At 41.7% G+C, this 25,911-nt stretch overlaps 1 protein-coding gene across 3 annotated transcripts in view; it reads right to left on the reverse strand.

Annotated features, from left to right (window-relative positions):
- Window positions 1–251: 251 nt before the first annotated feature.
- The window catches only part of fgf12a (fibroblast growth factor 12a), a 29,238-nt gene continuing 3,578 nt past the window's right edge, over window positions 252–25,911 (reverse strand). The window contains exons 2-7 of one of the 3 annotated variants that reach the window (XM_069157288.1): window positions 22,059–24,960; window positions 20,674–20,721; window positions 17,588–17,698; window positions 13,108–13,211; window positions 4,236–4,434; window positions 252–3,324 (exon numbers count right to left, since the gene is read on the reverse strand). In XM_069157288.1, the coding sequence (XP_069013389.1) occupies window positions 3,209–3,324; window positions 4,236–4,434; window positions 13,108–13,211; window positions 17,588–17,698; window positions 20,674–20,721; window positions 22,059–22,254 (774 nt within the window). In that variant the 5' untranslated portion in view covers window positions 22,255–24,960 and the 3' untranslated portion in view covers window positions 252–3,208. The remainder of the gene's footprint in view (window positions 3,325–4,235; window positions 4,435–13,107; window positions 13,212–17,587; window positions 17,699–20,673; window positions 20,722–22,058; window positions 24,961–25,911) is intronic. The other 2 variants (XM_069157289.1, XM_069157290.1) reach the window with 2 other exon arrangements.

Below are 25,911 nucleotides of genomic sequence, written 5' to 3' on the forward strand. Positions count from 1 at the left end.
CATCCCAAAATGACACATCGGATTTAGGGGCTAGTGAGAAGATAAATCACTCCTGGAGAATGATAGAGGGAACGGATTGGATTTTGTGAATTTGAAGCACATAAAAACCCATGTTGATGGATTTAGTTTGTCTGCTTATTCTGCTGCTTCTCTTGTTGCTGCAAAGAGTGACATTACATTACAACAACAGCAAAAATAGGTACAATCAGCCATGATCAACAACACATTGAATCAATAACGGCGTAGGTTGATTGTTTTTCATAACATAGTCTTTATTCTTAAACAATCACTAACTTCATTCTGATTTTTATTATCAATGCATATTTTTTATGTCATCTCACAATTCATAATGCATATATGAGCGTGTTCCAATGCAGTGAAATCATCTGCAAAAATAAAAAATATTAAAGTATGTTAACATCTCATACAACCAAGGTCTTGGCTCACCCTTTCATACATCAATAAACCCACAAAAAAAAGTGCTTTGCTTTACTGCTTTCTCACATCAGCTATTTTTACCTCCGTGCCTTATACATTCCTTCCTCAAATCCTTTCATTCTGCCATCAACAGTTGACATGAAGTACATCCAATTTCATGCATTGCTTTAGGTCCACACATATCTCATTTGCACCAATATAAACCTCTGTAAAAAGATACTTATATATGCTGGTCTTGCCTGTTGACTTTCAATGTCATGTCTAATGTACTGTATGTATCACCATTATGCTGTAGGTGCTGTGGAAGTTGAACTAATCTACCGTTAGCTCTTGCAGGTAACTTGCATCAGCTGTAGACCCAGGTCCCAGGTAGAAGACCCTCCCAGGTCCATGACGATATATCGCTATGGTTTGATCTGTGCAACTGAATGTGTGCTATTTACAGTACATACCACCAATCTAGCAAATGGTTTCCAACCAGTTATAGGAGAGAGGTATAAACTCTCGCTAAAATACTGATCAAACGTTGCATAAAAAAGTTTTGGACCTATTCTCCCTAAATTTAAAAGAATCTTTTATTAGATCTCACCTCAAACCAAACTTACATCAACTTCTACACTCATGCGGGTCATGCTTTCTTTTGCCTATTTCCTTCATCGGCCTTCTTAAGATGGCTAAGCTTCGCTGTATATTATCTTTAGTGATAAAAACACCCTCGACCCCAAGCCTTACACACCACACCGGTGCCAGCCTTTGTGCAACGAGTGCTGGACAATGAGCGGCCAGCCTTAATGTCTGGCCCGATTCACGGAACAACTGTCGGACTTCCTGAGTTAGACAAATTAATTGGGGATTAGGAATGAACTCAGCCATGTACACAGCGTATGTGGTGTACCAGTCAATTCGCCTTTTTTACAGTCAGTACCTTGATTTATGAAAGAGACGCTTTCCCCCACAATGCAGCAAAAAGGATCATTTGATGGGTCGCAAAGCCAGGAAGGATGGATGCGTTATCATTTCAGAAAAAATAAAAAAAATAAAAGATAACCTCACCGAGATGATATGACATTCTCCACTAACCCGACTAAGTCCAGATGAACTGGTTCCTCAATTAAACATTCTGCTTCCATTGTGGTGGGAAAGTCTTAATGATTGTGACCTGATATTGAAAATATCAACATGTCAGGTCAGTGGTTTATTAAACAGTCAGGCACCCTGTCCACCAATGTTGAAAAGCTCAAAGGATTTCAGGATAAAAGTAACAGAAATAGTACAACTTTTTGAAAATTAGTCAACACAACCCCTCACTGCCAGGCCTGCCAAAACAATTTCCATTTATTTCTCTTGCTTAAAAAAAAGAACAGCAGGTCTTTAAACAAATATTTCATAATTTGTCCATATAGTTCAAGAGCATGAATACAGGTATATAATCATATTTTGAGAGTCGTTGTGTTAGGTAACAGCAGTGAAAGGGGTCTGTGTTTTTGAGGTGCAAATGTGAAGTGACCATTTTTGGCCATGGCTCGTAGTGCTGATGCTGGTCATTATCTTGCTCTCAGCTTTTGGAGAGAATACTATTCTTTGTCATTATTGACAAGTTTGGACATCTCTTTGCTTATAACCTAATATAATAATCCTAGCAAATTTTAAGATTATATTGAAGCTATATCAAAAGAGGATTTCTTTGATTCTGACCTTTACCTACTTACACAACTTTCTTTGTCAGTTTTTTCTACTAACAAACGCACCAACCATGGCGAAGTGTTGTCAGCTTGTCATTAGTATCATTTCGACACATAGTAGACTGCTCTCTATTATATTGCTTGTATCAGTCCTGTCCTGCCGCAGCAGGGCAACATGGGGGAGTTTGTGTCCTATCAGTCACATTAGTCTAACTTACGGTACACACCTGAGTAAATTACATCCCACACTAAGCACTCTGTTTCCATTGGAGTACAACACAGAGAACTATCAGTACTGTCAGTCTTGCCCTCACACCAGAGCAAGTGGTGTGACAGTGCATTCAAGATCAAACTGAAAGAAAAAACATAAAAGCAGCAGCAGCAACAACAACAACAACAGCAGCAACAACAACAACAGCAACAACAACAACAACAACAACAACAAAAAATACTTCCTTTAGTCTCAAAAAAAAAAAAAAAAAGAAAAGCCAGAATAACCATGATAGTAACTGGCATGATAAAATCAACAGATTTGTAATGATTATAATGATAATGGTATTGTTATTATTGACAACAATAACACAATAAAGCATGAGAGTGCAATAGCATTTTAGAAAATCAACTCAATGTATGAAAATTTAACATGTATTAAAGCTTGTTTTTCACAGCATAAATTGGAAATGACAGATATTTGTATTTGTGTGAAGGGAGACCACCATTCCTTTGTTTGTTTGTCACAGCTTTTTCTCTTTTTTGCATAAAATGTTGGTCAAGTCCTGATTGAAAATAATTTTTTTTTCATATAAATATACATATATATATACATATGTATGTATATATGTGTATGTATGTATATATCTTCTGGTTTCATATTAATTCATCTAAAAGGTTTTCACAGGCAAGAGTTCAGTTTTTGTTTTTGTTGTCTTGGGTGTACAGTAATAGCTCCTCGTCGTCGCAACACACTCTTTTTTTTTCAGAGGGTATGGTGGTGCGTATTTGGGGGGGGGCGGTGAGTTTTCCTATGGCCCCTTCCCCTGAGTCAGGATGAGGCCACTCCCCCCTGCTGGAAGCCCCTCCCCCAGGTGCTATGTGGAGTCCTGATTGACAGCTTTCCCTCCGTTCATGGTGGGAGTCCCTGAGCTCTTCCGGGAGCGATGCTTGTCCTCTATCTCATGCAGTGATGGCTCCCTGTACATACAAACTGTGGCAGAGATGTAAAGGGAAGGAAAGAGGAGGAAGGAGAAAGGAGGAGAGGACAAAGATAGGAGAAGCTCAGAAAGGGGACAATGGAGCAGATTGAAGCGATGGATGTGCAGACAGAGACAAGGTCAGGTGTGAAGCTGGGACAATTACACCAGGCTGAGAGGGATAAAACAGTGGAATTAGGTCATGTTAGCACTTTTTATTTTTTATCATATTGCTTGAGAAATTTTCATGATACTATCTATCAGATATCACAGGACTGCTCTCACTCAACATGCAAGAGAAGACATTAAAAAAGAAGCCTGTACCCACAACAACAAAGATCCTTCCTATGTGTGATACTATAAAACCGGGGTTGGTTTAATGAATATATCATACAGCTGGTGAATGTAATGCTTTACATTACCCACCTCTCTCTTGTACCTGAGACTGCACAAGCTTTTTAAAGAGGCACTCCTGTGATTTAGCATTGCACCTTCATAAAGCTGAAAGTCTCACAAGAGACACATTTGAAAACGAATGAAACTCAAAACGTAGACGACTGGATATTGGTCAAGCTCCAAAACCACATAAGCCAAGATTTCCCATAATGCCACTCAATAATATTTTTCATCAGACCTTCCGTGTCTCCTCGATGGCCACTTATTTCAAACCGCACACACCCAGTTGTTAATGTAGGCTTCAGGTCTTAGGCCAAGCCAAGATTCAAAAGTTTGAAATGTTAGGGTTTTTTTTATAACTTTGGAAAGCTCTTCGAAAACCAGAAAAGAAATATGTTATAAACCAGAAATTTCTCAGATTGCTTTAGAATGTAATTACACATGCATAACCAAAGAAAGGGAACAAACAAAACATTAAAAAGTTCTCTTTTTTTTCCCCCAAAATTTTTTTCTACAAGTTGTCTCATACCTTCAATGGGCCTGGGCACAAAGTGCGATGAGGGCTTAGTCTTCTTGACCCGGTTGCCTTTCATGACTTGTCCCTCCTTGGTGAGGCCAAGGAACCAGGCACGGCCTGACTCCTGCTGCCGGTACACAGTGGACGAGTAGATCACGTAGTAGTTCTCGAAAACAGACTCCTTGAACTTACACTCTGGTGTGAACATCTCCTGCAAAAGGTTTGAGTGAAGGACATAACTATCAATATTATGGAATGCATTTATCAGTGCACACTACATTTACAACTGCTTTGTATTCACAACAATATAAAAGCCACATACAGAAATAAACAGCAACATAACAGATGGAGGATTTTTATTAAGTCTTGCTTGAGAAAAAAAAAAAAGGAAAGCTGTGTCCGTTTCACTCTGCCAATATTGGCTCTCATGACTAGCATGTAGACAGTGCCAAGGTCAATAAACATATTGTATTCACTCACACACACACACACACACACACACACACACACACACACACACACACACACACACACACACACACACACACACACAAAATCCAAGTACTGAAAATGATAGTCTTATTAGAATAGCGGTGAACAATGGAAGATTTTTATCTCAGCCTCATCATCAGACCAGTAAGTCAAGGAGAAAGTCAAGGGGACACACAGGAAGAGGAGAGTAATGAAAAAAATGGAAAGAGCCAGATATTGGATACACTGTCAGAACTGAGTCGGGTGCCAGGTTATTGCCATGACAGCGAAGGAGAGGAAACAATACTCCTGACTCTCTAATCCATAACAGACCTAAACTGCAGTAATTTTTTGGTAATTTGTTCACTTTTAATGAGGATAATGTGTCGCACTGTGATTAAAACAGGTAGGAAAATGTGTAGCTTTACTTTTCCGAAACAAAATCTAGACTTATTGAAGCAGGTGGGCTGATTAACATGTGCTGACAAGGTGGACGCCAATCTCATCAACCTTATCAACCTTACTCCTCGTCCCTGCTCTAATCCTTGTCTCAATGCTTCCTGAGTGCATGAAGCTAAATTAAAAACTAACGCCAGTCAGTTTGAAGGGCGGGGAAGTCGTGTGTGTCCAAAATAGATGTAGATGATGCAGAACAGCTGGTTTGGTGGATGTTGGGCCGTTCTCGGTTTGGGTAGACTTTGTACCATGTGTGTGTGTGTGTGTGTGTGTGTGTGTGTGTGTGTGTGTGTGTGTGTGTGTGTGTGTGTGTGTGTGTTTTTGTGTCAGTGCTGTATTTCATTCATTAATATCACCTCCAGGGTTCTGTGTGGCCTTTTTAAGTTTGTCTATTTGACTGACAGCCCAATTCTGCTTCCTGCTGGAGGTGACTGTGTGTGCTTGTGTGTGTTTGTGTGCATGTGTGTTATTGTGTGTGTGTGTGTGTGTGTGTGTGTGTGTGTGTGTGTGTGTGTGTGTGTGTGTGTGTGTGTGTGTGTGTGAGTGAGAGAGAGAAAGAGAGATAGATGGAGCGAAGAATAAAGAATGAAGGCAACACAGGGGATTTTATATTAAATGACTGCTCCAGGTAGTTTTCAGGTAACATGCACTGAAGAATCAGAAGTCATTAAATATGTTTACAGTGATATCTGTGGATTGACCAAAGTAAGAGTGGCACTTACACAGAAATGTTGCTGCTGATTTTTTTTTTTTTTTGTGCCAATTTAATCCCCTCACCTACACTGTATTCGACTGGAGGCAGAAGTTTCGGTGTAGGATTTAGTTGGACAAATTAAAACATGTATTTCTTCACAATAATGAGTAAATATGAGGTTTTGTACTTCAGGTGAAATGACCCTTTAAAGTCACAGGAACCCACATTACACAGAAAACAACTCGAAGTTAAGTGTTAATGAAATTTTCTGCCACTTTTTCAGCCACTTTTTGGGTTCAAGCTGTAAAACAAAATAATTACATATTACATATAAACATATAAATATATAAATATATAAACAAGCGTATTTACACATGCAACTCGCATGTCTAATATTCACTCTTCTTTTTAGGTCTGTTTTGCTTTACAGCAGCTCTTGAAAAAAAACACCGGGCTTCTATACTGCTAAATAGCTGAGGAACATATTGTATGTGTGCAGTTTAGGGCTCAGCAGGTAAGTTGAGGGGAACTGCAGATCCTACATGGTCAAACTGTGGGTTTGTTTCTATAAGCAAAATCTTTACATTACACACAGTCATTTGATCCATTGGTCCTTTAAATATATATTTGAGCAGCTTTAAATTCACCCCATTTAAAATCAGGGCAGTTGTAAGGGTATGTGAAGCTATGTTTTTGCTCGCTTGGCACGGCGCATTTCAGCGAAATTAGTCACTGTGTGTGACCGCTGATTTATAAGGCACAGCAGTGCTTAGCAGGCTGTGTAAAGGACTCGGGGAAGGTGAGGTCATATGGTCGGCGGTGTGGAAACGTCTCACTGGTCAGCGGGAGGGAGGCGAAGCTCTGTGGAGAGCTGGCAGCTGAGTTTATCTGGGCCTGCTGACACACTGTCAAACAGCAGACATCTCTCTCGCTGTTGGGGCACTGGGGGTCACGTAGTGGCTGTCTGGCAGAGTGTGTGTTTGTGAGTGAACATATGTGTTTGAGTGGGTAGGGGGCAGACAGTGATACATTACACACCAGCAGGATTTGTCCCTTCTTCATTAGTTTGGAGCTCAAATCAGGCCGAGCACACTCATGTACACACCTTCAGAAAAAACATATGTGCACGCCAATATCCTACCCTTCACGATAAACCACTTTGCTTTGCTGACACGCTGTAGATTCCCCTCCAGATGTCTCCACAAGGACGACGCTCTGTTACTGTCTATGAAAAGTCTTGGGGCAATTTAGAAAGCCCCCTGGCTGTGGCTTGGGAATGATAGGGGTGGAATGTAAGTGACTTTGAAATCTGTGACAGAGTACCTTGTTTGTGGATGACTGAGTGGAAATATGCGGTGAAGAGACGGGGTCAGAGTCTCTTGTGATTAATGAGATCTCCTTAATGGACATGAACCACAGAACCACACAGCCAAGGCAAAGCACAATAACACACATTAGCAAACGTGCACACATGCACACAAACTCGGTGCAACACCAATGCGGCCACACATTAAAATGCACACCAACAAGTTGTCCCTGTCACTTTCTCTGCCCAGGAATACATAATCAATCAAAGTTGGTACTGCCACAATACAAGGAAAATTTTAAAAGAGACGTGCCACATTTTCAGGGCTAACAGGCTGTGCTTGGTGACAGTAAACCAATTACAGGGATGCTTATTTATATTCCGTGGTGATTTGAGGGAGAAAAGCTTGTTAGTGAAACTCGGCACGCGAGACTGCTCACACGAAACCATTAGGGGGTCTGAGTGGAGCTAAAGATAAACAAACAAGGAGGTTCTCCTGAGACCCAGCGGACAAACACCACGAAACTGCAGACTGAATATAAATGTTTAGGCAGTTTTAGCACACAAAAATGTAACACCTTATTTTTTTTAATGGTTTAATGTCATCTAAATTTACAGCCTCTTCTGTTTGAAAGAGGCAAATGTCATTGTATAGGTACAGATCTTCAATGATATTTATAAATAATTCAAAGGAGCTTCTTGGAGTTTCTTTAACACCGTGTTGCAATGATTTGATGAGCAGGTCCCAATTTTGTTTGTATTTCCTGCTTTATAAGCGTTCAGGGAATGCAATACACAGATATGTTGAAGGTATAGGTTAGATATGCAAATTTATAGTGAAACAAGAGTAAAAACAATGCTGAACCAAGTGACAAATTTTAACATTACACTCACTAAACTTGCACATTAAATCAAACACGATGTTAATAACTAGTTAACTCAACAAATGTCCATATCTATAAAAGGGAGGCACTGCATTTTAGTCTACATTTGATATTTGCAAACTTGAGTTCAGTTTTTTAAAATCCAGCATTATGTACATGGCAATTTACAGTCCTCTTCTTCCATGCCTTTGGTAGTGCATTTGTGCATAGCTTTTGCCTGTAGCCTCCCTTTCTTAATTGGGGGGAAAATGTGGCATCATTGGTAGGAGTGTGCATCGCATCATCCACATGCATTTGCACGTGCATATGTGTCCTAGCATGTCTGCTCGAAATAAACAAAATGGAGCCCCCACTCATCGAAAAACAGCTCTACTGCACCACTGGAGCTCAGAAACTCCACAGAGAACCTTTAACTCACTGCAGTGCTGTTCCACCATGAGATATTTTCATGTCAGCTGTCTTTTTGTAATAGTGGCTGTCAAACGTTTTTCTGGATTTCAGCTTATCTTAATTTTAAAGCCAGTTGCAACAAAATGTCAATCGCAGACAAAACAACAACAAAAGTCTGTGGTGATTCAGGTAGATGTGAGTGAGGTGATGTGTGTGTGTGTGTGTGTGTGTGTGTGTGTGTGTGTGTGTGTGTGTGTGTGTGTGTGTGTGTGTGTGTGTGTGTGTGTGTGTGTGTTGGGGGCTTGTGGAAAGTGTGGGTGCAAGTATTTGAAATGTAAAATGAAACATGCAGAAGGATAACAAGATGTAATGGATATGAAACTGGGTTGCCAGCAGAACTGAGCTGAACGCATCCTGAATCCAAATCAGCTACTGACTCCATCTGAGGAGGGAGGTAGCTCTCCTGCTGTACACTCAGGAGCTGCTGCACACTCAGGAGCTGCTGCTGACAGGCATCCTTTGACTTTGGATAAAGATGTATAGGATATGGGGAGGGCCTCAATTTAAATTTGGTCATGAACCACTATTGTATCTTAGAGATTTTGGCTTTGGTGACAATCCCAGGCCTGCCATGGAACTCCCAGGGAGCTTATTATTATTCTTGGAGAGATTCAGGTCGGGATTGTCTAGACATTACTTAAACTGAAAAACTACCTTTCTCACTTTTTCTATCCCTGCCCTCCTCTGCCTGTTTATCTTTTTCTCTGTCTCAATCGGAAAGTCAATCACTTTTCAAAAAGGGTTTTTCTGTCCTTCCTTATCTTCTTCCAAAGAAGACACTGATGGTTAATGTCTCAAATCCCAAACACATAGATCCAATGGTCAAAGAGAAAAGAAAATGTACTCTACTCATTTCCCTTATGTCCTTACCTTCCTCTTTTTTTCTCATCATTCATTAGTATGTGGTCAACATATATATGCAACTACACAATATGCATGCACACCATTACGGAAGCAGCTGCTCAAGTAATCCATCAGTCAAGTGATAGACAATTATTCACCAAACTTTCACAGGTATTGAGCCATTTATCAAGCAAAAACACCAAACACAGACTGTTACCAGCCCCTCAAAAACAATCTGAAAATTCAGAAATGGTCTTAAAAAAAGTATTTCCAAAAAATGTCTTTTGTATTATGTTGCAATCAAGCAATGAGAAATATAAATAATAGCTACAAATTAGCTGCAGTCCTAACGCACCCAAAAACACATGCAAACGTCGATGAGCAGTTTTTGTTCTGGTGACAGAAAAGGAGCAAGACCCAGGAGAGAGGCAGAGCCTACTTACAAATGTCCATTATCATTTGTCACTCAAACAAATTCTGAACCTCTCCCTGACCTTCCAAACCACTCTCTCTCTCTCTCACTCCTCTCTCAGGGACCCTAGTGATGGTTTTACTGCAACTTATCATTCTTTTCGGTGACATAAATAAGAAGTAAAATTTGTAGCTGACTGAAAGAAAGAGTCAGAACAGTTTAGATGCCTGTGTGTGTGCGCGTGTGTGAGATAGATAGATAGATAGATAGATAGATAGATAGATAGATAGATAGATAGATAGATAGATAGATAGACAGACAGACAGACAGACAGAAAGAGACAGATAGATAGATAGATAGATACATAGATACATAGATAGATAGATAGATAGATAGATAGATAGATAGATAGATAGATAGATAGATAGATAGATAGATAGATAGATAGATAGATAGAGAGAAACGGAGAGAAAACAGTGGTTACTGCTGCGTAGTAAAGTAGGTCATAATGAGTGTTATAAATAATGGAAGGAAACTCTTCATTGTAGATGCTCAGCTCCCACGCACTTTATTGCTAAACACTCCACATAAGCATTATCACCCTGCTCACCCTCAGCTACATCAGCTTCCAATCAGCAACAGCCTCAATGGTGAGCACGCCAAGCAAGAAGAGCCAACCAGCAACCAGAATATGTGTAGTCTGTAATGTATGTCGTAGCTGATCAACAGCATTAGTAAACTGACAACTAAAAAAATGGTAAGACACTTGACACCTAGATAAAAGACTGAGGCTTCGCAAAGCTGCAATACAACTCCTCAGCATCATCTCAAACACACACACATGATAAAGCTTGTCGCATTCCCTCACTAACAAGACTGTGCAAAGAAGCATGGAGAGGAAAAGAAAAGGGAGGGAGTGTTACAGAGGTAGGAGGATATCCCTCAGTAATTATCTCCCAGGGGGGCGAGGGAGAGAGCTATGCATCTCTGCTCTCAGATGTAAGGAAGACAAAACAAGACAACCAAACAAGCAGTGAGAAAGTTTAGAGTTTGGAAGAGGCAGACAAGTGTAATGGAAACCTTGAAGGAGAGCGAGGGAAGGAAGAGTGTATTGTATAAGAGAGGGAGGTGAGGAAAAAACGATAAGAGACCTGCACAAATAATAATAAAAGTAAATGTGAGTAAGTATGAGGAATGAAAGTGAAGGACTTATTTTATAGCTGTGATTGCACCACCAGAGCTCTCATAAAAGTGTGAATATAGTACAGAAATTTTCCCTTTACGAGTCTTCCTGAAACACTTTCAAGAGTGCCTATCATATTGCCTATCATGCACATAATCTTTGTTGGTAAATTAAACAGGTAAATAATTGGAATTAGAGGGAAACAGAGACGATCTGTACCTTCATCCAAACAGTTTGCATGTTAATTTAGCCTGTTTATGAGCATTCGGCGCCTCTCGAATGTCTATAAGCCTCCCTGTGATCCAGCCTACCACCCGCAATTCTGCTTACCATTGCTAATTTCCCTTGCTTCACAGCAGAGAAACTGGACCTCCTCCATATGGCCAGAGAGTGCACTCATTCTTTGCCTTTAATTAAAATGGTCTTTCAACTGTTACTGCAGAAATGTATTGCCCTCTGATGAACACTCTCTCTCTCCATGTGATAGAAAGGTTAAAGTTGTTCCTCCTACGCCCATAAAAATGATGGTGAAAATGATAAGTCATGTTTGTCATGCTGAAAGCTGCTGTCTGACACTGAGGTACTGAATCACTTGTAATTAATAAGAATCATGTACTCTGATGCAAATTATGGTTTCATGAAGGGTCGGTATGTGTGGGGGGTCATTTCTGATAAATTAAAAGATTGCTGTCTGGGCTCGATTTAACTTTAATTATACGTAGATACGTGGGTGGAGGGTTATTAGAAGCCTCATAGTGGGACTGTGAATTGCGCACTTGTTTATGAGCCTTTGGTTATGAATGATTCCGTCTACTGAGGTGAGTCATAACATTCTGCGCATTGACTGTACTTCCTTCTCTGAACTTATGAGTGGTTCATACATTTGTCGAGGCACTGAGTTGTGATCAAGTTGTCCCGAGTAAAAATGCCTGTTGTTCGGATAAAATGACACTGAATTCACCAAATGAGACGATGGACAACTATTCAAGTAGACGTTTAGAAAGAGCATCATGTACACCATTTATCTCTTCTTCAAACTGTTCTCTTGTCTGCTTTGCTGTAAAGTGCCCCCTTACCAATAAATGTAAGTTGCCACAGAGCAGACACTGGCTTCACTGGGCCCTTCAAGTATTTTCTGAGTATTTTAAGAGAGAAAAACTTTGATGGGCAGTCTGTGAATTCCAGCTCCTGCAAGTCATTCATCATGGCTGCCTGGCAATCAGATGGCCATCACCAAGACCCACAGTAGAGCTTTGTGGGTAACACAGCCCTCCGATCCTTTTTCTTCAGTAACACCAGAGGTTATATAACTATGCCAACTGGGAAATCTTCCTGCCTCTATATCTCTGTGTATGCCCCCACCCCATTTCTCTTGCAAATACTCTCTCCCTCTACAGCTCATTTTCCTCAGACGTGGTCCCGAAACACATCTTCATCCTCAGTGCAACAGCCATGACTTTTCTCCAGCTGACATCCGTAAACAGGTCCACCCCGACATGTACATGTGTTCCCCACACTGGCCTATATGTTTCCCATATATCACGCTGCAAATAAAATATCCATCTTTGCAATGTATACTTGCAAGTTTGAAGTTTCTGCTAATGTGGTGATTTCATTTTGCCAGTGTAGGACTTTTATAGTAATGCACTACATTTATTAAATATGAAAAAAGTGAAATAATTTCTCCGCTTGTCTTGCACTAATTTAAAATGGATGTTTTTGAAGTGTAGGATCCATTTAAGACAGCAGGAATCCTTCCTAGAAATCAGGATGAAAGTTGAACAAAGCAACATCATCCAAATCAAAAGACAACGAAACTCGGAGGCGGTTTCCGTTTATAGCTGCCACATAACGAGCTTCCGTCAGTAGCCTGTAAAAGAAGTAAAAGCAGTTTTCAAAAAGGCTGAGAACTGAACTTGATGTCAAATTAAATGTAAAACATGTGCGGTGCTGCTTCAACAACAAAGGGGGGGATAGTGCTGCACTGCAACACAAAGGCACAACTGAAGAGCTCTCGAATTGAGCAGAGATGAAAGGGTTTGGAAGGGCTGACTCTCTGCTGCAGTGGGATATTAAAACAGACAACAAACAGAACAAAACACAACACATGTAAATGAACAAATGCTGGTAACACACAAACACTCACAAACTAATGGCGTCACTGGAGCAAGGGCTTTTATCTTACCGAGCTGTAGAGCATGCCCTCGCCATTCATGGCAATGTAGAAGCCACTCTTCACCCCCTGGATGGCCACCACTCTCAGACCCACAGGAATAAGATTAAACAGGGCTGCAGAGCAGACAGAGTGAGGGACAGGTGGGGAGGGGAGGAAAGGGAGAGACAGGCAGTTACAAAGAGGCCGAGACAAAAGAGAGACACTGGACAGAGAGGACAGGATAGGACAATTGAGTTTTCACTTAACTCTTGTAGACACGACAGCCTCTGATCGCTGTACTTTGGCTATCTGTCAGCAGTAAAGTGAACAGCACAGGACGCGGACAACGGGAACGCTGACGCACCTCACCGTGAGGCATTAATGTTAAAGCAGAAATCCAAAAGTTTCTGGTGACAGCTAACAGAAATGATGACAAAAGAGATGACAGAGCATCTGTGCATCTTTGTACAGCTATCTAGCTAGATGAATGAAAGTGTCCTTGATGATGTATATTTTGTCAAATCAAAGTAATTACACACAAACTTACATTTATGACTTTATATGAAAAGACATAATAGCAGTGCATAAACAGTAAACTCAACAGTAGCCAGTTTTAAAGCCTCTGAAATTTGCTTTCAAGTCTTCTCAGCAACATCAAATATGCATAACTAAATACTAATTGATGTTAAAGTTCAGAAGACTTTTAGACAATATTCATTAAGAGTTTAAGTCAGCAATCTCCCACATCACCACTGTGTGAGTGCGGTTTGATTGGATATCACTGCAGGTTGCTGTGTAATATAACTACACGTACCCACAGTTGTTGCCACATTTTCATTCAATTATTATTGGATGCTGACGAGTGCATGAAAGTACATAGAATCACCTTTGAAGCAGTGAAGAGAGCACCATTAAAACATCACACACAGAAATCTCTGATGGGGAAACAGACAAAACCATTGGAGAAAAGTGTGTTTTGATTTAGGATACCATGCTATTTCTCAGCAGGCGGTTTCTTCTGAATCTGAGGACTGAACTGTGACTTTCATTGGCTTTGGTTTGGTGAGAGTGTGAGGACACTCTTTACATACTGCGCATTCCCTGTATTGTTGGAATGATTGTTCTGCAAGTGCCGATGGGGACTATCAGATAAAGCTGGCAGAGACAAGAGGAGACGTGCCAACACGGGTCTGTCCTCCGAGCAGATTCATTTTCACTCAATAAATATCGACGTGCTGCTTTCGCCTGCCAATGGTTTAAATATGCCCTCAGGCCACTGGTGCAGGTTACACACACTGACCACTCCAGCAAGTATGTATACCCTTGATGACCTGATATTTAGGATATAAAAGAAGATTATGAGTCCATTAACACCTTCAATTTGTTTTCTCAGGCTTTCCAATCTGTTGTCTTCTCTGTATTTTCTGTCATCTCTCTCTCTCCTGCGTCTGTTCCCTCTCTCCACTTCAGCCTTTCATGGCTGTTTCTTTTGTCTCGCCGATGACTGGCAATGTCTGTCAGAGGCACCATCCACAGTTCAGCCTGGCTTGAAAATTGGGAGGAAAAAAGCCATAAAATATGATGCGCTACTACACTATTTTGCTATAATTACAATATGCTCTCCCTACTCTCATCTGCCTGCCAGAAAAATCTGAGAACTGACAGGAGCTGTCATTCAGCTATCTTCTAAATGTCCAGCATTTCTATTTTCAGCTCCAACAGTTGATGGATCCCATAATTACAGCTGCACTGACTGGCGTTAAAGTACCTGATGGCTATTCTGAAGGCGATTTCTCTCCCCTTAATAACCTAAATCCTTTCTCTCACCAAGAAAAGAGAAAAGCTGGGCTGGTGCAGGGAGAGTTAAGAGATTTCTGGGGATCTGCTGTCATCAAAGGGCCTGACAACATGTTTTCAAACAGCCCAATAAAGCAAAATCCTTGCAACGGCAAGTCTTGCAGCGGAGCTGTAATCAGCTACAAGCAAATCCTGCAGGTAGGCGAAGGGAAGTGCATTTTATGTGAAGAATACTGGCGCAGCATGACATAAACCCTGCAGGAAAGGTTTACGAAGACACAGAGCCAAACTTCAAATGCCAAAGGCACGTCTCCAAATCCAGTGAGAAACGCAAATCCATAGATGGGAGAGATGGTAAAAACTGTGCCATATATGTGTTCGTACGTGTGCTTCTATACGGGGTTTATTAGTGTCTTAAGATAATTTTTTTCCTTCGCTCCTGTCCATAAACTGTAAATTAGTGACTCAGTCTTCAGCTAAGAAAAAAAGCCTCTCTTAATTCCATCAATCAAACCCAGAGAATCAGGGATGGATGGAGGGTGAGTGCCTTATACTGCAGGTGTCTCAAAACCAGATGTCTCTTCCTAAAGCCTCAGCGAGAGCAGGTAATTACTGCAGGTGATCAACTGATGACAGTCAAATTAATAACTGTTCAAATTTGAACATGAATGTTGATTTTAATGGAGCGCTGTTACGCAGCCTTGGCAGTTAAAGAAGCGTAGCTCTTCCAGTCAGTCATGCTTAAAGTAATTTTACGTACAGTGCTTGTACTGTACATCGAGGCCGGAAGCAGCAACTTTCTATTCTATCAAGCACTTCTCACTTTACACCTAGGTTGGACTATTTGAAAACTATGATTTGATCAAAGCCGAATTTAATTTTCTTTTCCATGCATTTTTCCCAATAAAACTACTTTCTGTCCAGTTGTGTCCTTGTCTCGGCACTTGTTGTCATTCCATTCAGAAATATCACAAATAATAACAAATAGAATTGAAGTGCACTCTGAGCTCAGGTCACACCTAGTATATGCAGGTGGCATCATGCTCCACAATCCCATTGGTTCCACTGAACCATCCTCTGAAAATAAATTACTGTATTCCATCTGCCACTGCTGAGGATGCCGCATGTCAGAAGGTGGCGTGGTTCAAGGGTGGAGGGAATCTATTATTCTAATAATCCAGCCAGGCAATCAATAGTTCAGTGCAAGAGCTGAATACCAAAACCTCTTCGTCCATTTCTATCCCTCTTAATCACTCCGCCTTTTTTCTTTTAACTCTCCTCCAAATTCCTCTTGCAGCACCTCCTGCTCTCCTCTCCTCTCTCATATGAGGCATCTCATATAGAGAATTATTCATTGGGTACAAACGGAGAAGGTGGTATTTTTAGTTTGCTATGGCTGAATTATTCACTGCATTTCTCCATCCCTGGGCCAGTGAGACTGCTTAACTAGAGGATTACCTAGAGGTGGGGAAGCCCTCACATTCAACAAAACCTCACCAGCCAAAGCCTTTACAACACAATAGAGGCCCTCCAAAAAAGAGCAATGGGTTCAAGGAGCACAAATGAAATGCATTATGTGAATGTGGGTTTCTTACTTCTTCCGGTGATCCCTTTTGCCCTTTTTCCTTTATGCTGTAAGTACTCCTCAATGAAGATCTATCCTCTCGTAAAATATAAAGCGACGAGTGTCAGGGAGAGACCGTTCTTTTCACCGCATGACTGCTACAGTCCAGCAGCTTTGGCTCTGGCTTCCTTTAAGATTGGCAGGATGTTTTAGAGAAGAAAGGTCATGATTGGTTTCCTGTCTGGCTTCATTCCAGACTGGGAGTGTCATCATTATCGCTTTGACGACCATTCTCTGTTGACATATATCTCTTCTTTGATTCTTCATAGGAATCTCTTACAAACGCCTATATGTTATAATATAAAAGACTCTCTCCAGAGTCATCTGATTTTCCTCTGTTTCCTTTTATGTGGAGGTGGACGGGGTGCGAAAGCTTTAGGGGCCTATACCCTGGAGGCTATTTATCTACTGGTAGTCCACTATGGAAAGTCGATCGGTGGTGAAATATTGCAAAAAAGTGGCTCGGGGAGGGATCTTTGAGGCAAAGAGTGAAGCGGTGGGGCTACAGTTGTTTCAGGCAATGGCTTTTTCCAGGAAGAAAATTCTGCTGCGATAATCACACGCAGTCTGCGGAGCTATATCAATCAACACAATGTGACACTTACAATCATGAAGTGTATACAGTAGAAATGGTTTACTTAGTTAGCCCTTGGTAGGGATACTGAAATTAATTTGACTTTGGTATCGAAATCTTAAAACCAGAAGCTCCATAAATATTTTATTTACACACCGTGAAAGGTATAATGTTGAGAGAACCGACTAAGAATACATAATCCATCTGAGTAGGTTTTGACACATTTATATCCATGCTTACGATTGCATAACCAGATGCAGAAAAGAGGGCATTCTGCTGTGTAAAATTTGTTGAACAGTTCCCTTTAAAACTGTACATTTTTGTACAGGAAATCCAATTTGGTGAGGGTGTCATACACTAATTTTGGAGTGCTTTAGGTTGCCCAAATAACATGTTACATAAGAATTAAAAATAATAAAGCATTTTAAATGTGATCATATATTACATAACCCACTGACTCATAGCCATTAAATGCTTTATGCTGGAAGCTGTAGCCTCCATAATGCTCCACTCACTGTTGTCACTGTTCTCGTCCTTGCTGCCATCGATGGTTCCATCCGGCTGCATCTGCAGGTAGAAGCCCTGCTGGCTGAACAGTCGTGTCACGATGCCTTTCAGCTGTGGCTCTGAAACACACACACACACACACACACACAACACACGCACGCACACACAAAATGTCGGCCAAGCGACAGCCCCATCCCCACCAAGATTATGTCAGAACAACAGTGTCATAGTCGTGACCAAAAGATACAATTTAGTTGGTACCTCTGCTTGCAGCTAAGTGTTTTCACACAAGCTATTTCAAATGCTGAAATCATCACAAAGAAAATGTGTCACAAACATAAAATGTAGTGTATAATTGATTAAAATACAGCAAGTTGGCTGTGGAAAATGGAGTGTGCCAGCAGAACAACGGCAGACTTATTTAGTCTTCAAATGCATTTACAAACATTTACTGGTGTGCACTCTTGTCATAGAGATTAAAGGCTTTAAAACAGATTTTTCGACTGTAAAATGTATACACAATCCAAAAATTACATCATGAAATATATCTCTAACTATATTAAATAATATGAATCTGTATTCTTGTGGCACAATCCAGACTCCACATTTACCTGCAAACAAAAAAAATATATATACAGGACTAGACACTTCTGTCTTTTGCTTAACTCTTGCCAGCTGTTGGATATCAATAATACTGTGATGGACAGTTTGTCATGAATCATCTGTGACACCACATAATCCCATAAAAGGGTAAACGATGGCTGTTCGACTAGAAGGCCCTTACAACGAAGCACCATAACAGAAAATCAATGAGAACGGTGTTACTTTCTCATCGTGACTAACTGCATCTAGAACAGAAAAGTGACTGAGTTTGAATCATTTGGAAACCCTTTTAAAAACCACACTTAATGCACACTGACATGCCAGTGGTTTCTTTATTTGGTATGAAGCAACTGTGCATTTCGGAGATAATGTGATTGACATTCAATAAAATCCCTCTCTTTGACAGGCAGGTTTTGACACGCAACTGCTTCTCTCCAACTGGTTTCTTAACCGAAAGCAAACTGATCTAAAGTTTATTTTTTATTTTTTTATTCATTACAGTAACCCTGAACCGACCTCCTAGTTTGGAGGGTATGACTTTTGTCAGCTTGCCAGAGTGCTGCTCAAAGCGCTCCACACTTCAGGGGAGCAGGTGGAAACGAGGATTAGCTCAGGGCAAAGAAAGCCTCTCGGCCTCAGGCAGTGCCAGGGACAAGTTGATGTGTACAAAACTATGTTTATCTGAGGGAAAATGTACATTCAGTCTCCAAGGTTTGTTGAATGTCCAGCAGGTCTTTTGATTTTGTGTAAAAAGCATACAGAAGACAGTTGAATGGCAACATCAGTGTAAGCCAGACTTGGATTGTGTATTTTGGCTTCTCTGTTGTTTTCTATGTTGTGTCTTGAAAACCACTTTGAGATCAATGAAACTCATTTTCGGTGCCGATAAGAGAAAGAAATATAGTCATATTCTTCTTAAGTTTCACAGTGAATAATTAAACTCTACAGCTGAGCAGTAATGTGCTATTTTTTTTTTTTTGCAAAGGCTGAGATTTTGAGAGAAGCTCCAGTGAAAACAGACAGTAATGTAGATGCTAATCCTTAGTTTAATCTGTCTGACAAAAGGAACAAATTGTGCATTTTGTCACATTTAAATTGGTGCTTAGTTTCCATTTATGGGCCTGAATAAACCTTCAGTGGATTGCTTTGCAGGCATACATGTTCTGATAAATCATGTATGTGACTGGAATAAAGGAATATGAGTGAGCCTGACAGTCCTCCAAGGTCAGAACAAGACTTGGAGGACATGCAATTCCTTTCAGTCCAGCCAGGCACAAAAAAAAACAACCAAATGATTTGGGAGAAAGAAACATTGCCAAACTTGGTATCAAGAGAGAAAGATAGTTTTAGTCAGATCTGTCTTCAGCAGTAATAACAGATTAAGTCTTTGCTCGAAAGCTGATCACTGCAAAAATTAACAGTGCAGGAGCTCTATTTATATTGTACCAAGACAAGTGCACGGAGAAGAGAGCTCAGAGAAGGACTAAGCTAAGTGAACCCCGGTGAGAGTGGGTTCACGTTGTACTCAACTGTACATCACCCTGACCATCAATCCCCAACTCACCTACCCATTGGTTAGAGCCATCAATTCCTGGGACAGGCCCTTCATCATCCATCATGGGCTGGGTGAAGAGAATGTGGGTGTGCGCCTGCTTGTGCGTGTGCTTAGGTGTGCGTGAAAGCACATGGGAGTGTACACATCAGTAAATCACATGTGATAACTACACTTCCGTAAATTAAGGCTTCGGCACGGGCCTGAGCAATTGCTGACGGCTCATCAGTTCCAATCATTTAGCAGAGAGTGTGTAGTGTGCGTGCAGGTAAACTCCAGAGCTTGCAACTTGTGTTTGTGCATGAAACATGTTGCAACATACGCAAGATCAGCCTGTAAGTGTATGGGCCATTAGAACGTCAATAGATTTACTTCATACCAATACAGAAGGACAACAACATTTAGGTACGTTGACAAATGGCGTCATGACCATGAGATGGTGAATGATCGCCTGTTCTGATATAGTGTTTGACAGGGAGAAACACATCATATCCATGTACAACAAAATACACTACAATAAGAACCGCTACTACACATATTTACAGACATAGAACGAGGAGCGAGGATAAAGACTGATCCGACATTGACTGACAAAGAGAATGAGGCAGAAACAAAATGAAAGAAGGCAGAGAGAAAAGAGACACAGGAGCAACAGACGACTGGCTATGTTTTAGCTCGCAGAGGAAACAGTGACGAAATTAAGCTTAAAAAGTCCTAGAAAGCCACACAGAAGGAGGGATGAAAAAAACAAGAGAATCAGCAAGGGAGAGGGTCGTCGGCTGTCAGACAGGTGTTGAAAGCCCCCAGGCCCTCCCTCCCTCTCTGTCTGTCCCTCCCCACCTCCCCCCCTCCCTGGCCGAGGGGGAGTCGACATGGGCGCGAGATGGGGTGGAGACGAGAAGAAACACAGCACACACGGATGGAGGCTGAGCTACTGACCTAGCCTGCAGCCCTTATGGGACACCTGTGGAGGTTTCGAGGGTGCATCTTACGAAGGGGGGAGGATAGAAGGAAAAACAACAGTCTTTTAAACAGGCAGAATTCATAAATTCTCCAGCGCATCAGCTGTTTATAAGCAAATATATGGCAAGGCATCAGTGGAAATATAAGGAGAATCAATTAGAGGACATACAGCATCTGTCTGCTTTCTGTCTGGTTATGTGTCAGCTGAAATAAGTTACCTACCTGCCCAACAGTGTCTGGAGGCCTGACTGCTTTGTTGTCTGTCTGTCTATCTGCTTATGGTTCTATTTAAGCAATGTGTGGTAGTTTTGGCACTCAGATTGTTTGTTTGATCAGTCTGCAAGACAACAAGGGTTTAATTTATTCTCTCTGTCTGTCTGAGTGACTCCGTTGTCCTCCCTTTCTGCCTTAAAAATTGATGTCCGCCTACCTCCTTCCTCATCAGTCTGTCTGCTGGACTCTGAGTGGACTTGACTCTTGTGCATCACACGACAGAACTATCTGGATGGGGCGAGGGGGGTGACTTGCACCGCTGGCTTGTTATCAGTGCACCAGGATAGAAACAGCAGAATAAAAAAAATAAAGGGGGGGGGGGGTATAATACCATGAAGTGTAGTAGGAACAGAGCCTATGTACAGTATATCAATACAGCCAGAGTAGCTCTTAATCACTACAGCTATACCTCCCTTCACTGCAGTAAAGCTCCCTCTCTGCAATAAACATTTACCATTAAAACATTTAATCTGAAAAGAGCCTTGGTGCACTGCGGTGCAACTTATCTCCCCTCTGTACCCCAATCTGCATTAATATTAAATTGGGCAATTTAAAGCAGCCTTTTTGAGTGCATTTAAGTTGCATGTGTATTTATGTTTGGAGGGAGGGGTGAAGGCGGGGTGGGAGGAGAGGGTGAAAAATTAAGTGTGCAAAATCAAAGGCTTAAATATGGGCTTTGTGGTTGCTGGAACAAAAGCTGCTCAAGCTTTGACTGGGGAATAGTGGCATCAGTTTTGTTTCAGGGTAATTGATTATTCTGATCAGAAATCTGTCACAGCAAATAAAGGGGTAACGTCACATCGTTCCCTCTACATTGAGGCTGCTCCTGATCGGTATGTAGGGTCGTGTGTGTCGTGCAGTGGATCGACAGACAACAAGAAGACCTAATGGAACAGGTGGATTTTTCGCACCGCGGAGAAAATCTACCTTCTCCTACTGTTCAGATTGAAGCCCTTGACTGCAGTGTAATGCCTCTGCTGCTCCAAAGAGGGGCGGGGTGCGGTGGGGGGTTGGGGAAAACCACTTCCACACACACACATAACACACATCGGTTTAAAAAAAAAAAAAAAAAAATCTACAGCACTGACCTGGTCGCCGCCGAACGGGTCTTTTCTTGCCGCTGCAGAAACGGACTTTGCTGAAGACCCCCAAGAAATGTCTCTCGCAAAGAGAGCGGGGGTCTTTGCTGGGGCTCGGACGACGTTTCGAAGTAGAGACTCGGTCGCTGTTGGACTCCCTCGCCTGGCGTTTCTGCCGGATCAGGGAGCTGGCAATCGCGGCCATCTCCCCGAACCGAGTCTAAAAAACCGAGAGTCTAGTTCGGCAGAGGTCGGATCTTGATGCAGCTTCTTGGTGCAAAAAATAAATTAAAAATTTAAAAAAAAAAAAAAAAAGAACAGAGTTAATTCTGTGCTTCGGGTCCACGAGTGTTTCAACCAAATGTCATCCTGATCAGAAAATCCTTCGAGTCCCGGGCATCATTACGCTTCAGGCAGCATCCTCTTGAGGGGACAGTGTAGCATGTAATTCAGCTGCTGCGAGTTTTGATCGCACTCAGGGCTTCGAATCAACAGCGACCGATCTTATATTAAACATAAAATCAAGGGACTCGGCCACAGGGGCCGAAATATCAGCCGTGAAAACATGCAACAGTGTTTATAAGTTGATGCAGCAGCAGCTGCGTGTCATTGGAGAGCTTCAGGTATTCCAGGTGAACAGCGCCGCGTCTGACGAGCACGAGTTCGTATTCCTTATCTGCACACCAGCCTCTCTTCTGGATTCCTCACGCCTTTTTAAAAAAAAAAAATCGCATCAACCTTAAAACCAAGCGCAAAGCGCTCGTGCGTGGCTGGAGAGAGGATCCTAACTTTTTTTTTCCTTTTTTTTTTTTTTTTGCGTTATTATTTACTCCGTGCACGTTGATGAGCGAGACCGTCCGCCCGTTAGTCCAGGAATGCGGTGCAGGAGCCCAGATATGTGAGCCCAGTCTCCTCTGGTTCCGTCGATGGCACCTCTAAATGCGGTCGGAAAAAATGGAATCGGCGGCAGAGGCTACTCTGCAAGGATGCTGCAGAGATGCAATTTAAACCTGCAGGGAGCGATTCTTCTATGGAAAGCAACAATTAGTTGAGGCGCACAAACGCCAAAGTGCTTTTTGTTGTAGCGCATCAAATAATAAAGTGGCCTAAGCATTATTTCCAGCGCGTCCCGAATGAATGCTGTCGGTGTGTTACATCGCAGACAGCGAGTGAATGGTCGCGGTCCACAGCCTTCTCTCTCTCTCTCTCTCTCTCTCTCGCTCTCATTCTCTCTCTCTCTGTGTCTCTCTCCATGTGTCTCTCTCCCTCTCTGTCTCTCTCTCATTCTCTCTCTCTGTCTCTCTCTCTTCTCTCTCTGTGTCTCTGTCTCTCTCTCTCTCACACACACTCACACACACACACACACACACACACACCCTCTCCAACTCTTTTAACGCAATCATACGTGATTGAGGTTCGTATTAGGAATGATCAGGAGTGGTACAGGGAAAGATAGACAGTCTCTGTGATGAAAGGTTGTGAACAGCCTATACAATATGTAAAGCACAAAAATAGGGAAGGGGGTAAATGCAGGGAATAGGTATTTTGGAGGGGGAAATGCGTGCGTGCGCACGTAAGTCTTGGTCCTTTGGGATAACATGCGCATCCAAAATCAGGTCATCTCACAATCGTCTCTTAATTACACCTCAAATCCGAAGTTGCAAAACCACTATTCAAATATTCCACTTCAAGAAGGCTGCATTAAACTTTTAAGAAAGCACTGTGCATAAAATGATAAATCCTAATCAGCTTTGGCTCTTACCCTCACAGCTTCTACTAAAGGGACATTATATTTTGTAAAAACCCCATGGCCACAGGTGCCATGAAGAGCATATATAGTCTGGCTAAAAGGATTACAACAGGTTTTTAGCACGAAGGCGCTATGAGCACAAAACAGCAAACCGAAGAGTCGGACAGTGACACGACGCATGGACTGATGTGATTTAAGGCTAATGGAGATGAAATAGACACCATACAACGAAACATTACAAATAGCACCATCAACAAGACTGTAACATTAAACCTTAGAAACCACCTTTAAAACACCTCTTGGTTCATCTGCACACAACATGAGAGCACAGTGTATTCTGCATGTGTTTCTATCATATACAGACGGGTGATAAATTAAAGGAAAAACCTGAACGCTCGAAGCCTACAGTAAGGAGATGGTGGCTCGTATAGGGGGGCATTGTGCTGGCATGATGAGGCTCCATTTGAGGAGAGGGTCACCGCAAATCAATTCAAAAGTTATTCTGAGTGATGCACCTTTATCTTATGATGAAACATTTCTGTCTTGATGGGAGTGGTCTCCTCCAGCCGTAGAGCACGAGGGCTCACTGAATGGTTTCATAAGTCATTTATTATGGCCTTCACAGTCAACTCAACCCAAATGGGAGATTTTGGATCAACATGTTGGGCATGTGGCTCGCCACCAACATCATCAAAACACCAAATAAGAGAATATCTTTAGTTATAATTATGATGTTAAATCGCTCCAGTAGAGTTCCAGAGACTTCTTGAATCAATGCCAAGCCCCATTAAAGCTGTTAAATGTGGTATGTTGGTTTTACCTTCAATTTGTCACCTGTCCAATACAAAAATGGATTGTTTTCACAGCAGCTGTCTTCAACACTTCAGCATTTTATTAATCATCATTTTACTTAAGGGGACTATCACTTCTGGTTAAGGATAAACCATCAGAGTACATGTAAATCAATGTAAAATGCACCCTAGAAAATAACCTGCAACACGGGTTTGTATGCACCAACATGTGTCTGAGGTCACATTAGCATGCCTCAGGCTTCATGTCTATCACAGCACACACACACACACACACGCACACACACACACACACACACACACACACACACACACACACACACACACAGACACAGACACACACAGACACACACTGTGGGAAGAAGAACACATGAGTCTTTAGCAGCACAGCAAACCTATCTCGTCCCCCATGATGAAACAGCATGAAACATTTAGAGGCTTTTTCTAGGACTTGGTTTGACACTCACTCTCCAAACCGAATTTGTAGGGATGGCAAGAGAGGGGCAGAGAGACAAAGTAAAAGAGAGTGAGAGAGAGAGAGATATTTTCTTTTGACTGCTGCTGTCTGTGCCCCTTATGTAAGATTTGGATATGATAGATGGAGGAGTTGAATGTGAAGCGCTGATACACTGGTTAGTCCTTTGTGTCTTTCTTACATGTGTGTGTGTGTGTGTGTGTGTGTGTGTGTGTGTGTGTGTGTGTGTGTGTGTGTGTGTGTGTGTGTGTGTGTGTGTGTGTGTGTGTGTGTGTGTGTGTGAAAGAGGAGGACAGAAAGAGGAAGAGAGATGGAGGGCAGATAAAACTATTTTTTCCCAGAGTAAGATGGACTGGGAAAAAAAAAGTTGGAGTCTGTCAGATTCTAAATCAAAACCTTTCATCTAGCTTTGTATTCCTATTGATTTGCCAGTGAGTGCACTGCAGCATAAAGAAATATCAATAATAATATCAATAGAACATTCATCACTCCAAACGACATGCAGGAGAGTGATATACTGTACACTTCTCAGGAAAAAAAACAGCTCGTGGTTTGGTGTATCAAGAGAGTTTTCTCCGAAAAGGGAGGAGGCCTTGTGGCGTTCAGACGTGGACATATATCTTTGTCAGGAAAAGATAAAGTATTCCCTAATGAGCATCTGCTAGGCTTCCTCCTTCTACCCAAGACAATTGATGTTCACTTCATTACAGAAGAGATATGTGCACAAGCAATAAAACACTGCTGCTATGAAATGCACTGCAGATAGCATCAAGCAATTATTTCGATTGTCAGTTGAAATGATTTTGACTCTGGAGGTTGGCTGGCTCA

This window comes from Embiotoca jacksoni, unplaced genomic scaffold (genome assembly GCF_022577435.1).
Source record: "Embiotoca jacksoni isolate LCO1_2020_lvr unplaced genomic scaffold, fEmbJac1.0.p SCAF_22, whole genome shotgun sequence".
Taxonomy (NCBI): domain Eukaryota; kingdom Metazoa; phylum Chordata; class Actinopteri; family Embiotocidae; genus Embiotoca; species Embiotoca jacksoni.